This window comes from Toxotes jaculatrix, chromosome 8 (assembly GCF_017976425.1).
Source record: "Toxotes jaculatrix isolate fToxJac2 chromosome 8, fToxJac2.pri, whole genome shotgun sequence".
NCBI classification, from domain to species: domain Eukaryota; kingdom Metazoa; phylum Chordata; class Actinopteri; family Toxotidae; genus Toxotes; species Toxotes jaculatrix.
The window spans coordinates 24290717-24305304 of NC_054401.1; the positions used below are offsets into that span (position 1 = coordinate 24290717).

The following is a 14588-nucleotide window of genomic DNA, read 5'->3' on the forward strand; positions in this document are numbered from 1 at the left end:
CGGGTGACAGCTGGGCAGCGCTCAGACGCCGCTCTGAGCGCCCTGTGAGCTCCCACAGACCCTGGTTGTGTTGGTGCTGACTCCGCCGTTAGTTTTACTGAGCTGCGTAGACATGGAGCCTCCGGACTTCGAAGCCATGAACTTCACGGTGGAGCAGGTGGCGCCGGCGTACCCGCTGTGTGAGGCGTGGAGGGACGGCTCGGAGGGCTCCGTGTTCCACCTCGCCAATATCTTCCTCTTCCTCGGCTTCATGGGGGGCAGCGGCTTTTACGGACTCCTGTACCTGTTCACCTTCCTGACTCTGGGCTTCTTCTGCTCCACTCTGTGGGCATGGTCGGACTCCTGCACCACGGACTCTTTCCTGTGGAGTTTCGCGCTCTTCGGTGTGAGTTTGGGACAAGTCCTGCACGTGTCCTACCGGCTGAGGAGCCTCTCCTTCGACAAGGACTTCCAGGATCTTTACCACTGCATGTTTAAGAAGCTGAGGGTGTCGCTCACACACTACGGGAAGATAGTGGCCTGCTGTGACGGGGAGATCCACACCCTAGAAAAGAACCACTGCTTCGCCATAGAGGGAAAAACCAACATTGACAAGCTGTCGGTGCTCCTGTCGGGCAGGTGAGTACATCAGCCCTGATACTGTCTCACACCAGACTGCATGGAATTAGTTTTAGTTAAGGATAAAAAAAAATAAATGAATAAAACATAGAATAAGTAAAACTCAGGGCAGTATTACAGTAATTTTTGGGCCAAATTCTGTCAATGAACCATTGACTAACAAGGAGCCTCCAGGTGAAGACACGTGGACAAGTTGAATATAAGACACATTTTAAACATTACGTGTATGAATATAATTAATCTGAATGGAAACTGCTGTTATCAATTTTGTTTCTCTTTATATTATGTCAGTAATGTAGGGTAATTGTGCACCAGATCATTCATATATATGTGTATATATAGATATAGATATAGAGATAGATATACTGCACATGCATACATGTGTTGTCCCTATACCACAACTGTAACAACATAATAGCTGAGACAGGTGGTCAGTGAAGGTAACTGGCCCCAGTGACCTACCTATTGTTATTTATGGGTTCAGTACATTGTTTCAGCCCTTTGACATATATGCAGGACCTCAGTAAACATAGATCTACATACAGAAGTGGGCAAAAGTGTTGGTACCCTCAGACCTCACTGAAACAATGCTCATGGTTTGGTTTGGTTTGCCATAGAATACAACAAAGACACTGTGGAAAAATGCTTAAAATGGCCAAAAATAATCTGTACCTGGTAGAAGTGGTAATAAATGGATTGGATTGGATTGGATGGAGGATTCCAGTATCAAGGTGCAGCAGTGTCTGAATGAAAGAAGACCCAGGAAGAGCCCACTTTAGAAAGAGAAACATGAAAAACTGGAGTTAAAATGCATGTTGACAAGCCACGGTGTTTCTGGGGGGATTGCTCTTTGGAGAGATGAAACTAAATGAGATCTTTTTGGAAAGTTACATCTGCTGTGTGCCCACAGAAGGAAAAATGAAGCTTTCAGAGTAAAGAACAGTTAGGTAATGGAGTTGCTTTGGGTTCTTAGAATCTGTGCAGGACACAATGAAATCAGGAGATTATCAAGGAGCAAAACACCCTGTCCAGTGTCAGAGTGCTCTGTCTGACTTACAGGTCGTGGCTCCTGCAACAGGAGAATGAATCAAAACTTTACATCTAAATGCTGTGGGTCCTGATCTTCTATGAAAATGATCATCTATGGAAAGAGCTGAAACTCAAAGCTGGGAGAAGGTACCATCAAACCTGAGAGGGCGGTTTGCATAGGAAGAGTTTGGCCAAACTACCAGCTGAGAAGTGCAGGAGTCTCGTTAAGAGCTACACAAGAGTTTGATTTTAGTTATGGTTTCAAAAGGATGTGCTACAAAATACTAAGTGAAGGGTCCCAATGTTTTTGTCCATGCCATTTTCGTCTGTTGTATCATTTAAAGTAATATGTTCCAGTGAAAATCAGAAGCAGCTTGTCAGTTCTGTTAAATATGGAACACAGAACAGCGGATGCCACTTACTTTTGTCAGTTTCAGCTTATTCCAGAGAAAATTGTGTTTTTCCCTTTTTTAAGTGGGACGTAGCAATAATTTTGGCCTCATCTTTACATGTTAACTTGTAGTGCATCAGATCTATCCATTTATGTTACAGCGTTTTCCCACTGGAAAGTTTAATAATTGCTGTTCATTCGTTCTCCCACAGAATCCGAGTAACAGTTAATGGAGAGTTTCTACATTATATCTACCCTTTCCAGTTTCTGGACTCACCTGAGTGGGACTCTCTCAGACCATCGGAGGAGGGTGTTTTCCAGGTTCATTTTAACTCATACACCTGCAAAAAAAAAAAAAAAAAAAATCAGGCATTAATAATTCAGGAAAGTCAATTCACTAATTCACCTGTGTAATCCCTTTAACCCCAAGCTTAGGTCCACAAATACTCATGACCCCAACAAACATGTCTTATAAGTCTACCAGGATCCTGGTATTGTGAATAGCTGGGTCACTAGAATGACTCAAAGGGGAATTTAACCTATTGTTAATCTGTAATTTCACTATTATGAAAAATTAAATGTCTGTTTGTGTCCAGGAACTATTAAGAACACATGTGAGCCACACTATTGCAGTGGGTGACACACACACACACACTGCAGTTTATTTTGACTGAATCCCACATGCACCATCCTGCTGCCCCAAATATTCACTAGCGCACCAAATGTTCATCACTGTTTGCTCCTGTTTGAGTAACATTTGGTAAAAAACAAAAAAAACCCCAACAGTGTCCAGTGGTTTTAGAAAAAGCTGTTTTAAAAATTAAAGGATGATGAGCTGTTGTTAAAGATTTGCCCCCTGCAGTAGGAACCAGTGGACTGAGAGCTACAGACCGTATGGAAATCAAAAAGTATTCACTGACAAACACATTGTTAGTTTTTTTTTGTGTTTTTTTTTTAAAGGGATTTGATGACAGAGATTGAAATCTGATTTAATTTACTCTTAGATGTAGATGATTAAAAAGTTAATTTAACTGGAATATTTGTCCTAAATTTATCTTTATAGTTTCTGTTTGCAGATCTCAGCACCAGCTTTTTTGATCATAACTGATAGAAATGATGGGTATAACTATAAGATAAGACCTACGTTGTAATAAACTGTAATTATCCTTTAATTTACAGACATGAAAACCAGTTTACGTCCTTTCAGCCTCTTTTCTCTGATAAGTGTTTTCCTCTCGGCAGGTGACCCTCCGTGCTGATGAGCCCTGCAGATATGTGGCGTGGAGGAGGAAGAAACTCTATCTGCTTTTTGCCAAGCATCGCTACATAGCTAAGATCTTTGCCCTGGTTGTGCGCAACGACATAGCGGAGAAGGTGTACTCCCTTAATGACAAGGCTTTCGACAGGTCCGGGCACCGCTATGATCTCCGCTTACCAAGTTACTGCCACATGCCAGGGACTGAATTAGAAAGGGCAGATGTCCTCCTGCAAGTGCCGGGGCAGAGTGGAAGGACTGCCTGAACACACACACACGCACACGTACACACACACACACACTTACACTCCTCTCCAGGCCTTAAACACTTGGAACTGACTCACTACATGTAGGAATTTGGGAATAGAGTCTCAGAGCCTGAGACATCTGAAAGGCTGCTTCACAGCAACAAGACCAATGTTACTTACTCCTTTAAAACACACAGTCCCATCCATCAGATGCTTTGGGCTTCGTAGCGCTGCTTTATGTGCTATGTTTTAGCTCTGTATCAGACTCAGTGTTCAAGTAACCTTGACAAATGATGCTTTACTCAAAAGCTCTGAGTCTAATGATTCTATCTGTGCAAAGCAGTTTAGCATCTCCACATATCTGCAACAACTGCTGACAAAGAATGTGCAAAAAAATACCCAAGGCTGGAAACACTGCTATATCACGTGTGTAACTTTGGTTCATTCTGACTTGTTTGGCTGTAAAGTTGGTTGTAATGTTCTCAACCGGTTCAACTGGAGAGGAACTTTAATGCTTTATTAACCCAAAACCACTGAAGCCAGAGGAAGCCTGAAAATGCAGCGTGTGAGCAGCTTTGATTGAAAATGAATGGGATCCATCTCAGGGACGTGGCGTCCAGGTCTCTTAATACATTGATGGTTCACAGTCACTGTGACTGGCTGTTGTTTGCCAAGAAATATCTCAGTCTGAGAAAGAAACAGGACACACTCATTACTGTGGCCGTACCCCACCACAGTCTCAGATCTTCAAAGTTAAATCTGATTCCTTCAGTCGAGTGTGCACTGATGAGACCAGCTGCTCTTCACTTTGTATCAGACAGATTTGTGGACCTGCAGTAAAATCCTATCTAGTTTCTGGTTTCCACTCCTTTGGTTTTACAGATCTAGCATTAAATTGTCACTTTAGTACAGTTAAACACAGCACAGTGTATTAAGCCTACATTACAGGCAAAGCCATGTAGGCAGTTTTAACCAGCAACAAAAAACACTTATGGCAACTAATATTATGATAATGTGTCTTGTTAATTTGTTTCTATAGCTTCAATTATACCCTGAAGTAGAACAGAGGAAACTCAGCAGACAGACAGGCAGGCAGACAGACAGAGACAGACAGACAGACAGACAGGCAGACAGACAGGCAGGCAGACTGTTTTCAGGTCTAAATTTTCTCATGCAGTCAAGCAGCATTAAAACAAATTAAAAATCTAAAGCTTTGACTGAGGAGCTGATTTGTCTGTATAACTTAGGAGAAACTGTGCAAGTTTATCTGTATGTTTGTGTGTGTGTGTGTGTGTGTGTGTGTGTGTGTGTGTGTAGGAAAGTGGTTTTAGTGCATGACACTTAAGATTGTTCTGTTCAGCTAAGGTTAAAGTGAACCTAAAGTCAAATATTTGTCCACTTAATTTTTAGATTCATGGTTTAATGGAAAGCAGATTCTGTGTTGGATGTATAGGTGTATTATGAATGTATAAAGTGAATTAAGTAGGAGGTGCTTATGTCTTAACCATAAAAGATTCTGTATTGTGTAACACTGACAGATTATATCAGTGACTGTGATCAGAGTAGATGTAAATAGGGTAATGGTGTCTTTACTTTACTGTAAAAATAAATTATACTTTGTTAAACCGTGTAGATTTTTCTTAGGCTTCTTGCACACACACACAGAGCAGTGTAAACAATATGATACAGGCGGTCTGGCTACAATATAATACATAGTAAACTGACCATGAAATTTATAGTACTTTGAAATAATTTTAATTCAAGGTGCTATAGCTCTTTTATTAATGCTTTCCACCACATCTCAGCCTCTACAGTCTACTGGTTGGATTTTTCTCCGTTGTCATAGAGACGGCTTTGTATATGGGCCTTGAGTTAAGTTTGATAATAAAATAAATGTATGTGTAACTGTAAGTTTTATTTAAAATGTGATTTGTAGTTTCAATCTAATTCCAGCAGAACTAAAAAAACATTTTTGTTTGTGAATAATATTTAATAATATTTACGTCTCGTCTTTTACACGAACATCAGATAAATCAGTACATTTGGCTGAAGACAACAAGAGGATGATATGCAATGAATTACTGGTAAATTATTGGCAAATTATTACCAGTGGGGTTTGAGGGACAGGTTTTTGGTCCACACCATAGACTGTATAAGACAGGTCCACACCAGCTCGTTACGGTGGCCGAGAAAGGCCAAGCAAATGCAAACGTCGCAACACAAATGCAAAAGCCTCACAAAGTTAAGTCACAACTTACTTTCTGGCTACGTGAACATGGACCGTATAAATGAATGGTGGGGGTTAATGTGTGCTCCGTCTCCCCCTGCCGGAGCGCTCGGTCACTGCAGCTACACTCTCCGCTCTCCTCCGCTCCTTCTTGCCTATTTTAGTCTCTGGCTGTCAGCCGTGTGGAATGTGCGACGCACATTGTGCAGACCCCCCCACCCCACCTCCCCGGATCTGAGGGGTCCAGTCCGCAGTCACCAGCAGCGTCTCAAGCCTTTCACCGAAATCATTCCTCCTCCTGCGCTGGACGGACACACACTCGCATTTTAAGCGGCAGCAGCTGAATCGGTGAGTGAGCAGGCGATTTCCTCTGCGATACTTTGGACGAGCAGTTAGAAAAGTTGTAGCTGTGAGAAATGATCTGAAAGTATGAGCACAGCTATTTTTACATCTGAGGGGGGGAAAAAGCAGCAGCAGGTACTGTTACAGCGGGAGAATATTAAGTCCTTCAGCTGGGAGTTTTTTTTTTTTTAAAACAGAATTTAAAAAGATAATTTCTTTGAGAACGTGCTTCAGTTAATCTTCTGAGGAGAACAGATACAGTCAGATGTTTACACAGCAGCTTCCATGTCCAAGCCCACTGTGAGATGTATGACAGGATGTACAGTGACACTGGACATAAACTGTTCTTTGCCAATACAGGTTGTTTTTTTTTTTTTTGATATATTATTCAGTGTAAATACAGTTTTCATATCTGCAAGGTCAGACAGACTTACAAAGTTAGTTAGATTTCTCCAAAAACTCCCACCATCAAATTCAGTTGCAAAACTATACAAGTTCATTCTAAGTCCAAAAAAAAGCTGACAAGTCTGTTATTTAAGGTATTTATCTTAGTGCAGCCCAGACATTAAGGAAGTGCAAGAACAATACTATAAATTAAGAAAACACTGTGACCTATTTAACACAATAATAACACACCTGTAACAGAGCAGCATGGGCCACAGTCAGCACACACACACACACACAGAGCAGAGTGTGTGCAGGCAGAGGGCTTGAATTAAACACTAAAAACAGCCAAACCAAAACCACTATGCAAAGAAACAACTTAGGTACACATTAGATGACATACACCATTGTATTTCCACAAATCCTGAACTGAAATTGCCTTTTTTTTGGCACAACTTTTTGTCTGTCATAATATTACAGCATCTGCTATACTACATGTGTGTGTCTTGTTAATTAAAGCTCCTGCTAAAACAGGTAACCCTGGACTATTGAACATAAGGACGTCATATTATTTACAAATTAAAACTGGCAACGCACAAAATAATGATTCCCAAATTGGCATCAAAGATGGTGGTGGCAGTAATATCTACATAAAAAAAACTCCAATTCATTCCATTCAGCTAATTAAAAGGAAAATTTGTTTGTATCTGGTTTTACTTCCTCTACAAATATATAACACAATAAAGATTTTGCCGATCTTGCTTATTTATATAATGTGACTTTGCGGCTGGAGGGAAACTAATTGCCAACTCTCAAATCTGGATAATTCCTTTCTGTTCTGCAGACGTTGCATGAATGCAGCCAAAGTTAGCAACTAGCTGGTGAACACTGTGGACCAGTTTAATGCTTAGAGGCCAGATATGTCTTGTTGGAGACCAAAACCAGAGCTAAACGTAGAGAGCATATTGGATTTAAAGTCATCAGGTGGACAACACAACTCCAAATGAATGATAATGCTGATCGTGTGAATAGGCAGCCCATTTGCTGACATGTTTGCCACAACAGCTTTGTTAGGTGATGATATGTCTGATGGTGAGTTTTCAGCTTGTTGTGCCAATGAATGCTGCTTCAAGTCACGTAAATTAAGAAACACACGAAATAAAAAAACTGGGTTTGTAGCAGGATAAAGATTTTTTTTGTGAAAACATCTTCACATCTTTGCTAACAGCATGTTACCTATAAACCCAGAACAATTCCTCCAATAAACATGTTCTCTCAGCTCGCCCTTGTCTGCAAGGTGACCCCGCTGAAGGATGTCCTCTACCTCGGATCACCCCCTCCTCCTCTACACCACAGTGCCCTCCTTTCTCTCAGCCACTCCAGGAATCCTGGCCGAGCCCAATGCTACCTTGTGCCAGGAGTGGGAGCAGGCCCACCACATCATCTTCCATCTGGGGAACCTGTCCCTGCTGCTGGGCCTGGTCATCCCGACCACCCTGGGTCTGCACATGATCCTGCTGCGCCTCCTCCTGATGACAGGTCAGTCCACAGTGCCCCCTGCTGGTGGCATTCCTGTGGTCATAACTCTGTGGCTGGGAATATAAGAGAATAATAAGAACAGCCTCAACAGGGGTTTTTACTGTAATCAAACCTGCAATCAAACGTGTCAGAGCATCGGGAAATTATTGCCACAGGCGTGTTGAGGTTTTGGTTTAGTTTGGGTTCAGAGGTGGATTTTTTTTTAAAAGCTGTTCTGCACAAAGAGAGAATCTCTTCAACAGAGCCGAGGCCCTAAAAGGCTCTCATAATGGCAGATAAAGGAAGGAGAGAATGGCAGATGGAAAAAGCACTTCCAACATGTTTATCTTCGGCTTGGAGAGAGAGTGGAGACAGGAAGCAGCAGGATTTATGGGAAATGCGGTTGTAATTTTGACAGTTCATTTATTTATATTGCCCTTTGGCACAAGCGAGTCTCGGAGGGTTTTACAGAGAAAAAGAAACAGAGTGAGGAGGAAGAGTAAACTAACAGAGCTACAGCACTGAGCCTTGTAAGGTCACTTTAAAACATCTTTTTAAATCATTTTTGATTATCGAAGACCACACAGGTCTTAGTTATAGCAATAAAAAACAAGCAAATATAAAATAAATAAATCAATTAAAATATTAATTAAATGAAGTTTTTAATATTAATTAAACTTTAAAAATAAATACGTTTTAAGCTGCAGTTGAATTAAATATTTGAATTTTTATTCCAGTTGAACAGTGTGGAGAAGGCTTCGAATCAGCGTTTTGAAAAGTTAATGTACAGAATATATCAGGCACTAAAACCATAGATGAAATTGTTTGACAGTTTTCAGGCAAACAGTGATCAGTGATCAGTCTTAAATAACTGACACATACACTGTCATTTATGAAAGTGACTCAAACTTAACATATTAAGTGATTGTTTGAATTGTTTAATTGTCTAAATCCACTTTGTTCTACGTCTTCCACCCTGACAGGATGTGCTCTCTTCATTGCGTGGGCCACCCTGTACAGGTGCAACCTGGATGTGATGGTTTGGAATGTGGTTTTCCTGGTGGTCAACTTCATGCACTTCTTCTTCCTCCTGTACAAACGAAGGCCTGTGAGTTCTACAGCAACAGCCACATTCTCCCTCATTCACATTCATCAGTCACTTCACATTCAGGCCATTGGAGTGTTTGACTAAATTGAAATACTGAACCTGAAAAAAGCTGTTTATTTATGCTGAGGCTTGGCAGTGAGTTTTTTCCTTCGCCGTCTCTGTCAGGAAGCAGCATATCCTCCTGGGTTCGGTCCTGCTTTATGCTAATAAGATGCAGGTTTGATGAAATCCATGGGTGCCACAGGGGGATTGAATGGAAGTAAGGGGGGCCTCCAGCAAACTGATAGAATCAGAGCAGGACATTTCATAATGAGACAGGAGACCTGTCCTCCTCAGACGCTGCTTCTTTACTGATTCACCTACTGGTTTCAACGTAATTCTCCCATAGACCACCGCAGCTTTACTCAAGTGCCGTTTTGATGTTACATTTCCACCGGAAAGACGAGTCTGTGGCTGTAGCTCTGCTCTCTGCTCTGTCAGATTAAGATCGACAGGGAGCTGCGGTCGGTCTACAAGCGGATGTTTGAGCCCCTCCATGTGCAGGAGGCTTTGTTCCAGAGGCTCACGGGACAGTTCTGCACCATCCAGACGCTGAAGAAAGGCCAGGCCTACGCCGCTGAGGACAAGACCTCTGTGGACGAACGCCTCAGCATTCTGCTCAAAGGAAAGTATGTGAGAAGGAGCTATGTCAAAATTAGAGAGTGTACCTTTACAATAATCTAAGTTGTTAGCATTAACATATAGTAAATTGGAAATACTGAATACATAAGCACAAGAGACGGCTACTTGCTCATGTAATATAAAATATATCAGCCTTCAAACATCCATTTAGGTTTATATATAATATATCCTAGTATCAAATAGCACTGAAAAATCAGTTCATTCTTTTGAAAACTTCTGGGACTGAATTTGGGATTTTTGGAGTAATTCTGATGATGAAGTTGAGACTTTTACATTAATTTAGAAAGTGAATGTGGAACAGTGTGAATATAGTTAAGAGCTGAGACATTTGGAATAAATTTGACTATACAAAATATGACTAACAAAATTACTATAGTAATTTCAGCACCTACTGTCCCTTAGAGGATCTAAGGCTTAAAATCACAATCAATGCTTTTTTTTGTTTTTAAGATTAATCCGATTAATTTTGACTAATCTATAGTTTCTCTATGACAGGATGAAGGTTTCATACAGGGGCCATTTCCTCCACAACATCTACACCAATTCATTCATTGACTCTCCAGAGTTCAGGTCCACTGAGATGCACAGAGGAGAGAAGTTCCAGGTAACATGAAAATCAAATGAAATAAAAGATGTGAACAAACCCCATTTGTGCCAGCACTGCTTAACTGAGTTAAGAAAAAATCAGTTAAGAAGAAATAAAACCTGCTGCTCCTTCTCCTTCAGGGTTAGCTCATACTCACCTTATTTTCTTGAAAAACTAATTTGCCAGTGTGTTTGAGTGACAGGTGACCATCATGGCGGAGGAGAACTGTAAGTTCTTGTGTTGGTCTCGAGAGAGGCTCACCTTCTTCCTGGAGTCGGACACTTTCCTCAGTGAGGTGTTCAGGTACCTCATTGGCAAAGACATCACCAATAAACTGTACTCGCTGAACGACCCCACGCTCAGCGACAAGGTGGGTCAAACTCTGCTGTCAGATTCTAAAGTTATTTTTTGGATGATTTTAGTTATTAACACTTTAGCACCATAATGTATGATGGCTGTGACAGTTCTTATTGTACGGATGGTGTGGATGATGATGGTGGTGGATCATGATCCCCAGGCGGTGAAGAAGATGGACCGTCAGCCCAGCCTGTGCTCTCAGCTGTCCATGATGCAGATGAGGAACAGCATGGCGAGCACCAACGACACGGATGATGTCCTTAACCAGATCCTGCGAGGAGGATCGGCTGGATCATCGCTCCGTAAGTCCCATCATCACTCAACATGACTGAAGCTGTTTCAGTTTTTCTGATGGGATAACATCAGTTATTAACAAGTGGCCAACTATTACAAAAACAATAACCTGAAAAACACAGGAAATAAGTACTCACTAAATGAACCCATGTCTGAGTGGAAGAGGAAAAAGTCTGTCCCCTACCACAGTGTCATTGGAGAGAGTCTGACAAAAGATTCTGTTGAGTTGCATTATGGGAAGTTGGGATATCTCAGCTTCTGCTGCATGGACAATTCATTTTTCACTCTCTCTCTCTGTCTCTCGCGAGTCCCTCACCTTCGTGGTAGCCTGTTCAGCTGTACCTGTAATCTGAATTTTGTCAGTGTGAATAAACATGAATGTAGCTAACAAGGTATGTTCAAACATGTTTGATGTCTCAAGAAGTTTTCATGTTTTAAGATAATTAACAGTTATGTAAAAAAATAAAATAACCCCATGCTGGCCTTGGCTGCATTTATCTAAAAATATCCTCTTCTTCCTTCAACAGCCCACATTTGTTGAACTCAAGTGACATCACTCATTCATATTCTCTATAAAACAGAGTGAAAGCATCACTTGCATTAGGGGCGGGGGGGGGGGGGGGGGGGGGTGCTCCAGAAAACCAAATATTTGTATCTGTGCTAGCCTGCGCACAGACTAAAAGCATCTGCAGTGGAGTGTTGCACTTCAAAATGCTTTGAGTCCAGAAGAGCACCTCCATTTCTGTTCTGCAGAAGGGCTCTCAGAGTTCTAATGCACCAACTGCTGGTGGTAATGGAAACACATTCACAGGCCTTTTTCTGGTTTCAGAGTATCTGCTTGTGCACTTATCCTCTGCTGGGGTCTGGAGGGTGTATGTCTCGCTCTCTCTGTGTTTGTGTGTGTGTGTGTACCTCCTCCTCTAGAGTAAATTGTTGTGAAAGGTTTTGTCCTCTGTGACATGTGACCACATTTATTTCATCCCTAACTGCATATATGCCAGTTATATATAAAAACATCTAACTGATTCAGCTGTATATAATATCTCTTTTTAGAAAAATCACCTGGCACCAAGACCTCAAAGATGAATCCCATCGAAGAAGGTATGGAGGATGACGTTTTCCAGGAATCTGCTCCCTCTGAGTCTCACCGTATGCCCAGCACGTCCACCACGGAGGAGGTGTAGCCTGCAGGAGAGGAACACACATCATCGGATGGATATTATGTAGGTCTGTTTAATAACCTGACTCCTAGAGCCTGACTGAACACCGACATGGCTGCTACTAAAAGACATGTGAAAGATATGTGTGCGGTCATTTAGAAAGAGTCTGTCCACCACAGAGCACTGACAGGTTTTATTTTAATGCTGTAAAATGTCACAAAAACCTTTTCAAAAGTTAATGTGTTTATTAAAACTAAAAAATATTAGCATTCACACACACACACACAAAAAAAAAAACATCTGGTGCAGCAGGTCAAGCAAGGGTCCATGTCGCTGGGGGTGTTTGACAGTGTGTTAATACAAAGGAGAATTCTGACTTGAGACCAATAAAACAGAAAGTGACAGTGCAGCGATGTATGACCTTTTACTCCACGGCAGGTTTGTACAACTCTGGAAAGGTCACCACGGCGGCAATGATGTCCGCAGTGTCTGGGTAAACAGCAGAACCTAACAACGCTTCACGGTAAACAAGAAGCTTCTTCCCGTGGTCGTCTTCAGTCCGATCGTCCACTTACGTGATTGGCCAACGCAGCACCTTGCCCAACGACAATCACATGTATTGCAGAAAAAAACTGAACCACATTTTTGAGGGAGCCTCTGTATGGTGGCAGGCACTGGTGAATGAGAGGTCAGCATTATCTCGTCCTTATCAGTCGCTGAGGGGAGCAACTAAAAAAAAGGGGAATGCTGACTTGGCTCGTGACAGAAGTTTGACTTGTTGTGCAACGTTATTGATTCTCTCACACATACACACAACATGCTGACATTACAGAAGTTGTGGGAATGGTTTCATACAGTTATATGAATGGTTATATTACATTACAGCCTGTGGTAACTTCTCACCAGCCAAACCCCAAACAGTCAGTCATCGCTCATCACACTCACTCACTCACTGGTGGTTATTGCCACATGGTTATATTACAAAGTGTGCACCATTCCTGTTAAATGGTCTTGTGCAGATGGACTCTTCGTCATTGTGTCTGCATTTATTCATTGTAACAGTGAAACAACAGTGCCATCATGAGGTCTAAATGGAAATTACAACATTTTGTAACATTACAATTACAACTGACTTATTGAACAGCCTAGCTCAGTGTGTAGCTCACCTTTAGGAGTGTTGAGGAAGAGACACTACTGCCCTCTCATTTACCACTAAGTTATTAAATCATTTGTTGGCCTCGACACAGACAGAGGCTCCTCTGATTTCTCAGTGGTCTGAATTTTTCTCACGCTTCCTGCACCACACTGGGATAACTTGTGGGCCCTTCACATTACATTTAATTATTTGCTCTATTGTTTATATAAAAATATTAATTAGTGCTGCTTTTAATTCTTAAATTTCAGTATTAGAATTGGTCTCAAATTCTAATATCAGTATCTGTATCAGTCGGGCTCAAACAACTACTTCTAACTTCTGACTATACAGCACAGTCCTGCCATCCAGGACAGATCACGCTCAAAACAGAATCATGTAAATTTTCGTTCATTTGTTTTTGGAAAACATAACTCTGTCAGTCTCTTGTCTTTGTGTGATATGATCATTGATGCAAATCCATTTTTATTATGCTTTTAATACATTTATGCACAAGCATTTTTCTGTTTTAGCCATAAGCTCATAAGTGTCACAACGTTCACCACAGAATTTTTGTTAGTGAGGATTTTCTTTGTAGAAATTATTTTATTTAACAATGTATTCTTTTTATGATGTTTGAAACTGAACACAGTTCACTGTGTGTGTTTAATAAACTATTGGTGTGAAATGTCTCGTCTTAATACTGTTTGCTGTTTGACGTATGTTACAGCTTTGGATTCTGGTCTACCCCACTGAGCTGAATTGTCAAAGTCAGGGTAAAGGTATCACAGTCTAGTATTTGTAGGATTGGAGCGCCACCCCGTGGACATAATGCGCCAACCATGCTTGGTTCATTACAGTGAAGTCAGTAAAACTGTAAACTATTAACCATCGAACCAAACTGATAAGTCTTTTTTTTTATTATTTAGTTCTGGAGACTTATGTTAGAAAAGAAAACTCTATCAAAGGTGTGACAAGCCTCAGTTCCTCCTAAATGTCTGGAAACAAGACAGGGACTTTTTATTTGTTTCCAACTAGGAATCAGTAATGAATCAAAGTCTATACTTAAGTATAGGGTCTGTGTCTAAGATCTCTGAACAATGTACTACTAAGGTAATTAAGCAGCAGCAGTTTATAAAAAATTTTTTTTTTAATAATTTCTTTGCATAAATGACATCAGTTTGATGTATGATAAAGGAAGCATCTGCATGGATTTATGAATATAAACAGTATGATAATTCATCTAAATCTGATCTGT

At 41.0% G+C, this 14588-nt stretch overlaps 2 protein-coding genes across 5 annotated transcripts; both read left to right on the plus strand.

Annotated features, from left to right (window-relative positions):
* Positions 1–5255, plus strand: popdc3 (popeye domain containing 3). Its single transcript, XM_041043426.1, has 3 exons — positions 1–618; positions 2251–2359; positions 3281–5255. The coding sequence occupies exons 1-3, from the start codon at positions 113–115 to the stop codon at positions 3557–3559; spliced, it is 894 nt and encodes a 297-aa protein (XP_040899360.1). The 5' UTR covers positions 1–112; the 3' UTR covers positions 3560–5255.
* Positions 5256–5988: 733 nt separating this feature from the next.
* bves (blood vessel epicardial substance) lies at positions 5989–14018 on the plus strand. Of its 4 annotated transcripts, none has more exons than XM_041045381.1 (9): positions 5996–6116; positions 7784–8033; positions 8996–9120; positions 9601–9788; positions 10297–10405; positions 10590–10757; positions 10905–11046; positions 12092–12265; positions 12637–14018. In XM_041045381.1, exons 2-8 carry the CDS (start codon positions 7808–7810, stop codon positions 12220–12222), a joined length of 1089 nt encoding a protein of 362 aa, XP_040901315.1. In that variant the 5' UTR covers positions 5996–6116; positions 7784–7807; the 3' UTR covers positions 12223–12265; positions 12637–14018. The 4 variants fall into 4 exon arrangements, with proteins under 4 accessions (XP_040901314.1, XP_040901315.1, XP_040901316.1 ...); XM_041045382.1 differs by having other exon boundaries at positions 12092–12261; XM_041045380.1 differs by having other exon boundaries at positions 5989–6116; positions 7774–8033; positions 12092–14018.
* The last annotated feature ends 570 nt before the right edge of the window (positions 14019–14588 follow it).

Bases quoted from the DNA above. Each gene is read 5' to 3' on its own strand.
- popdc3 (XM_041043426.1), top strand. From the start codon at position 113: ATGGAGCCTCCGGACTTCGAAGCCATGAACTTCACGGTGGAGCAGGTG. The intron at 619-2,250 runs GTGAGTACATCA...GTTCTCCCACAG, and splicing joins TCGGTGCTCCTGTCGGGCAG to AATCCGAGTAACAGTTAATG. The intron at 2,360-3,280 runs GTTCATTTTAAC...TCCTCTCGGCAG, and splicing joins CGGAGGAGGGTGTTTTCCAG to GTGACCCTCCGTGCTGATGA.
- bves (XM_041045380.1), top strand. From the start codon at position 7,808: ATGTCCTCTACCTCGGATCACCCCCTCCTCCTCTACACCACAGTGCCC. The intron at 9,121-9,600 runs GTGAGTTCTACA...CTGCTCTGTCAG, and splicing joins TCCTGTACAAACGAAGGCCT to ATTAAGATCGACAGGGAGCT. The intron at 9,789-10,296 runs GTATGTGAGAAG...TCTCTATGACAG, and splicing joins AGCATTCTGCTCAAAGGAAA to GATGAAGGTTTCATACAGGG.